This window comes from Rhincodon typus, chromosome 17 (genome assembly GCF_021869965.1).
Source record: "Rhincodon typus isolate 14 chromosome 17, sRhiTyp1.1, whole genome shotgun sequence".
NCBI lineage: Eukaryota > Metazoa > Chordata > Chondrichthyes > Orectolobiformes > Rhincodontidae > Rhincodon > Rhincodon typus.
Genome location: NC_063348.1, coordinates 48,036,894 through 48,043,251, shown reverse-complemented (window position 1 = coordinate 48,043,251; position 6,358 = coordinate 48,036,894). Strand labels below are relative to the sequence as shown.

The 6,358-nt window shown below is 44.5% G+C and overlaps 1 protein-coding gene across 1 annotated transcript in view; it reads right to left on the bottom strand.

The window, feature by feature from the left end:
* The window catches only part of LOC109921353 (tetratricopeptide repeat protein 17-like), a gene marked incomplete at its 5' end in the record, with an annotated part of 50,681 nt that extends 44,914 nt beyond the window's left edge, over window positions 1-5,767 (bottom strand). Inside the window, one exon of the mRNA XM_048607360.1 lies at window positions 5,757-5,767. Coding sequence (XP_048463317.1) covers window positions 5,757-5,767 — 11 coding nt within the window. The remainder of the gene's footprint in view (window positions 1-5,756) is intronic.
* Between the last annotated feature and the right edge of the window lie 591 nt (window positions 5,768-6,358).

Here is a 6,358-nt window from a genome sequence, read left to right as displayed (position 1 = left end):
GGGGGGGGGAGAAGAGGTGTTGGGGCAGATGTAGCACTTCCTGCAGTTGCAGGAAAAGGTGCTGGGTGCAGTGTAGTTAGTGGGCAGTGTGGAGCAGATGAGGGGGTCACGGAAAGGCAGATAGGGGTGTGGAGGGAAATACCTCTTTGGTTGTGGGATCAGATTGTAGGTGGCGAAGAATGATACGCTGGATGCGGAGGTTGGTGGGGTGGTATGAGGGGACTAGGGGGATTCTGTCTTTTTTTTTGGGTATATCTAGGATTTAGAAATTGGCTGGCAAACAACATTGGGAGCAGGGGCAGTTTGATCAGCTGATAGGTCATGCTAAGTTCTGTAAACAGGTGCTACATATGAGCAGTGGTGCAATGCTTAAAAAAATAGAAAGTGAAGTCTGTCAAACATTCACTGACCTTTGATTAATTCCTGACTTATTACTCCACAAAGCAGGCATCAGATTCCATCAGCTTCTTGCTCTGCTTTTCTGATTTAAATATGGCATACAGGAGAGCATGCACCCTTACAGGAAAAAAACTTGATGCCAATTGTCACTTATGGATCTGAGGGAGAAGTGACGTTCTCCTTGAATATCAATGGCAGTAGTTCCTGTACATTCTATTTGTGTTTTTTTAAAATTCATTCATGGGATATGGACTTTACTAACTGGGTCAACATTTATTGCCCCTAGTTTCCCTTAAGAAGGTGATGGTTAGCTGCCTTCTTGAACCGCTGCAGTGCATTTGGTATAGGTACACCCACCTCACTGGGAACGAGTTCCAAGATTTTAATCCAGTAGTGAGAAAACGGAAATATATTCCCAAGTCAGGATGGTGAGTAGCTTGGAGGCAAAGTTGCAAGTTGCGGGATATGAGCCACCCTTGTCCGTCTAGATGGTTGTAGTCATGGGTTAGGAAGCTGGTCTCTAGGAAGTCTTGGTGAAATTCTAAAGTACATTTTGTAAAAGCTCCCAGCTTCTATGAGTGTTAGTGGTGGAGAGACTGGAATTTTGCAGATGTGGTGCCATTCAAGCAGGCTGCTTTTTCCTGGATGGTGTTAAACATCTTTAGTGTTGTTGGAGTTACACTCATCCAGGAAGTGGGATGTATTCCGTCACACTCCTGACTCATATCTTATAGATGGTGGACAGGCTTTCAGGAGGTGAGTTATCTGCTGCAGGATTCCTAGCCTCTAACCTGCTTTTGTAGCAACTGTATTTATATGGCTAATGCAGTTCTTTCTCTGGTCAATGGTGATGTTCTGGGTGTTGGTAGTGAAGGATTCACTGATGGTAATGTCAATTAATTTCAAGGGGCAATGGTTAGATTCTCTTTTGTTGGAGATGGTCATGGCCAGGCAATTGTGAGGGGTGAATGTTACTTGCCACTTGTTGTCCAAACTTGGATATTGACCAGGTCATGCTGCATTTGGACATGGATTGCTTTACTAGTTGAGGAGTTGCTATCAGCGCTAAACATTTCGCTCTTCTAAACTTATGATGGAAGGAAGGTCATTGATGAAGCAGCTAAGATGGTTGGACCCATGACACTACTTTGAGCAACATGTGCAGTAATGTCTTGGAGCTGAGATGACTGACCTCAAATAACCATAGCCATCTTCCTTTCTTCTATGTCGGACTTCAACCAACAGAGTTTTCCCCCAGTTCCCACAGACTCCAATTTTGCTGGGGCTACTTGACACCACACTCAATGATATAATACAGCCTTGATGTCACGGGCAGTCACTTTCACCTTACCTCCGGAATTCAGCTCTTCTATCCATGTTTGAATGGGATTATGACGAGGTTACAAACTCAGTGACCCTAGCAGAACCTGAACTGAGTATCAGTGAGCTGCTTATTGATAATCAAGTGCTGTTGATGGCTCAGTTGATGATATCCTCCATCTTTTTACAATGGGGTCACATCTGGGGTTGGAATTTCCAGCTTTGTGTGTACAGGACATAGCTGGACAATTTTACACATTGTCTGGTAGATGCTAGTGTTGCAGCTGCATTTGAACAGCTTGGCATGGTCTGACAACGTCTGGAGCCGAAGTCTTCAGGATTATTGCTGGAATTTTGTCCAGGCCTGTAGCTTTTGCAGTATTTAGCACATGGAATTAATCGGATGGCTGAAGGCTGGCATCTGTGATGCTGGTGATCATTGGAGGAGATTGAGATGGACCATCCATTCAGCGCTTCTGGCTTAGGGTCAACGCAAATGCTTTAGACATATCTTTTGTACAGATGTGCTGGGCTCCTCCAATATCGAGGATGGGGTTACTTGTGGAGACTTCTCCTCCAGTGAGTTAATTATTCAACATCATTCACGACTGCATGTGGCACCACAGCACACCTTAGATGTGATCCATTGGTTTTGGAAATGTATAGCCCTGTTTGTCATTTGCTTATACAGTTTAGCAAGTAATCCTGTTGGTAGTTTCACTAGGTTGACACCTTATTTTTAACTCTTCACTGAACCAAGATTGATCCCTGTTTTGAAATCAGGGCAGAGTGGGGGTCATTCTGAGCCATGAAGTTCAATACTGTATTGGAGTACAATTCTGCTGCTGATGGCTAAAAAAAAAAACCTCACAGTCTTAAGCTGCTAAATCTGTGAAATTTATCCCATTTAGCACAGTCATTGTGCTACACATGATGGAGGGTGTCCTCAAATGTAAAGACAGGAGTTCGTCTCGACAAGGACCGCGCAATTGTCACCGTTACTCATACTGTCACGGTCACATGAATCTGCAGCAGTCAGATGGATGAAGATGAAGTACGTTTCTGCCTCCTGCTGGTTCCCTCACCAACTGCCACTGGCCCAGTCTAAAAATTATGTCCTTTGAAACTCAATCAGTTGGTCAGTAGTGGTGCTGCAGAGCCATTCTTCATGATGGACATTGAAGTCACCCACCCAGAGTATGTCCTGTGCCCTTTCCAGCTCCTATGCTTCCTCCAAGTGCTGTTCAGAATGGAGGAGCACTGATTCATCAGTTGAAGGCAGAACAATACATGTTTATAAGCAGGTTTCCTTTTCCAGATTGACCTGATTCCATAGGACTTCAAGGAATTCAGAGACAATGTAGAGGATTCCCATGGCACCATCTCTGCTGGTTTTGTGCTGCTTGTGGGACAGGAATAGTCATAATTGGGATGTAGTGTGAAAGGTAATGATTCCATGTGTATGACTATGTCAGGCTGTTATTTGACTAGTCTGTGACATAGCTCTCGTAATTTTGGCACTAGCCTCCAGATGATGGTAAGGAGGATTTTGCTGGGTCAGCAAGGTTTGAGTTTGCCCTTATGAAGATGGTCTGTTCAGTTTCATTCCTTTTTTGAGACTTGTTAGCAGTTGATGCAACTGAATGCTCAGTCATTTTAGAGGACAGTTAACCACATTGGAGTCAACAAAGTTGCTGGGATCTAGAGTCACGTGTACACCAGACAAGATAAGGACGGCAGTTTTCCTTCCCAGAGAATATTAATGAACCAGATGGACTTCCAGACTTTTAAAAAATTGAATATAATTCCACCAGCTGGTTTGGGCTTCGAACCCAGGTACCCAGGGAGGGAGTTACAGACTGGAATCTAATCGAGGGGTTCGGGGCTGTTTATATACAGAATAACAGATACCCCGGGAGGGAGTTACAGACTGGAATCTAATTGAGGTGTTCGGGGTGGTTTATATACAGATTAACAGATACCTGGGTCTGTTGCTGGGTCGCAGCATTGTAGTTCTGAAGAGAGGCTAGAAAGGCTCAGATAGTTTTCTTTGAGGGGGGCCTGACAGATGTAAAAGATTATGAGGGGCACGGACAGGGTGGATGGGAAGGAGCTGTTCCCTTAGTTTAATGGTCAATGATGAGAGGCACTAAGTGAAAAGCAGGAGATTTAGAGGGAATTTGAGGAATAAAATTTGCACTCAGAGGGGATGGGAATCTAGAATGCACTGCCTGAGAGGGCCAGCAGAGGCAGGAACCCCTCACAACCTTAATAAAGTATGTGGATGAGCACTCGAAATGGCATAGCATTCAAGGCTATGGGCCAAGGGCTGCAAAGCGTGACTAGTGAAGATACGTCAGTGCAGACTTCATGGGCTGAAAGACCTCTTCAATGCTGTATGATTCAATGACTCTGAGATTTTTGCGAATATTCAACATAAGTACAATTGCTTTTTCCCTATTTCCTTAATGCCCTTGGCTAGTAAAATCAGTTTGAAAATTAACAATTGGTTCAGCCACCAAGCGTGGTTTTTGGAACAGAGTTCAAAAATTCTACCATATTTTGAGAATAATTTCATTCCTGTAAAATATAGCTCCGACAGCAGTAGATGTACTGCAGAAATTCACTAAAGATTCACCTTTCAAACCCTTGAAGGAGGACAAAGGCAGTAAAGTAACATAACCACTTGCAAGTCCCCTCCAAGCTACTCAACATCCCTGATCTGGAAAGAGTCATACAGTACAGAAACAGACCCTTTGGTCCGACTTGTCCATGCCGACCAAGTTTCCCAAACTAAACTACTCCCATTTGCCTGCGTTTGGCCTATATCCCTCTAAACCTTTCCTATTTATTTTCTGGTGCAAATGTCTTTTAAATATTGTAACTGCACCTGCATTTACCACTTCCTCTTGGCAGTTCATCCCATAAATGAAACGGCCTTTCTGTGAAAAAGCTGCCGCTTGGGTCCCTTTTAAATTTTCTCCTCTCACCTTTAAAATATGCCCTCTAGTTTTGAACTCCCTAACCCTAGGGAAAAGACTTTTTCTATTCACCTTATCTATGCCCTTCATGATTATACAAACCTCAAAGATTAACCTTCAACCTCCTACACTTCAGTGAAGGAAGTCCCAGGTTATCAAACCACTCCTTGTAACTCCAACCATCCAGTCCCAGTAAGATCCTTGTAAATATTTCTGAACCTTCTCCAATTTAATAATATCCTTGCTATAGAAGGGCGACTAGGACTGTACACAGTGCTCCAAAAGTGGCCTCACCAATGTCCTCTACAACTGCAACATGACATCCCAACTCCTATACTCAATGTTCTGAGCAATGAAGGCAAGCATGCCAAATGCCTTCTTTACCACTCGGTCTACCTGTGACGTAACTTTCAATGAACTATATCGCTATTCCATCAGAGTTGCTGGGTCAAAGTCCTGGAAATCCCCTCTTAACAGCATCGTGGGTCTACCTGCAGCATACGGACTACAGCGGTTCAAGAGGTCAGTGCACCACCACCACCATCATCATCTCAAGAGCAAAAGGGTCGAGCAATAAATATTGGTCCAGCCAATGACACCCACTTCTCATGAGTGAATAAAAAACATGTCCTTGATTCCACAATTAGCAACAGAATTTTCTCCATTTGTTACCCTTAATACCTTGAAAACATGATCAAATCAACTCTTAATCTTCTAAATTCCATGGATTACAACCCAAGTTTATTTAATCTCTCCTGGTAGTTTAAAACTTGGAGTCTAGGTAACACTTTAATGAATTAATATTGCCCTCTGTGCAAGGCCAATATATCCTTTCTAAGATGTAGTGTTCAGAACTGCTCACAGTACTCCAACTGTGGTCTAACCAGAGCTTTGTATACCTGAAGCATGACTTCCACCCCACAGATTCAATCTTATCACATTGCATACATTGTCCCAAAGCATTTTACATCTAATTAGTTCCTTCTTCAACTGCAGCCATTAGTAACGTTCAACTAAGCTGCCATTCTACACAAAGAAAATGAGAGAAGCACGCACTGTGAAAGATTGAATCAGAGATAGTAGGAACTGCAGATGCTGGAGAATCCGAGACAACAACGTGCAGGGCTGGATGAACACAGCAGGTCAAGCAGCATCATAGGAGCAGAGAGGCTGACGTTTCGGGCCTAGACCCTTCATCAGAAAAGGGGGACGGGAAGGGGGTTTTGAAATAAATAGGGAGAGAGTAGGAGGCGGATAGAAGAGGGATAGAGGAGAGGATAGGTGGAGAGGAAACAAACAGGTCGAAGAGGCGGGGATGGAGCCAGGAAAGGTGAGTGCAGGTAGGGAGTTAGGAAGGGGATAGGTCAGTCCAGGGAGGACGGACAGGTCAAGGGGGCGGGATGAGGTTGGTCGGTAGGAGATGGAGGTGCGGCTTGAGGTGGGAGGAGGGGATAGGTGGGAGGAAGAACAGGTTAGGGAGGCAGGGACGAGCTGGACTGGTTTTGGGATGCGGTGGGGGGAGGGGAGATTTTGAAACTTGTGAAATCCACATTGATACCATTGGGCTGCAGGGTTCCCAAGCGGAATATGAGTTGCTGTTCCTGCAACCTTCGGGTGGCATCGTTGTGGCACTGCAGGAGGCCCAGGATGGACATGTC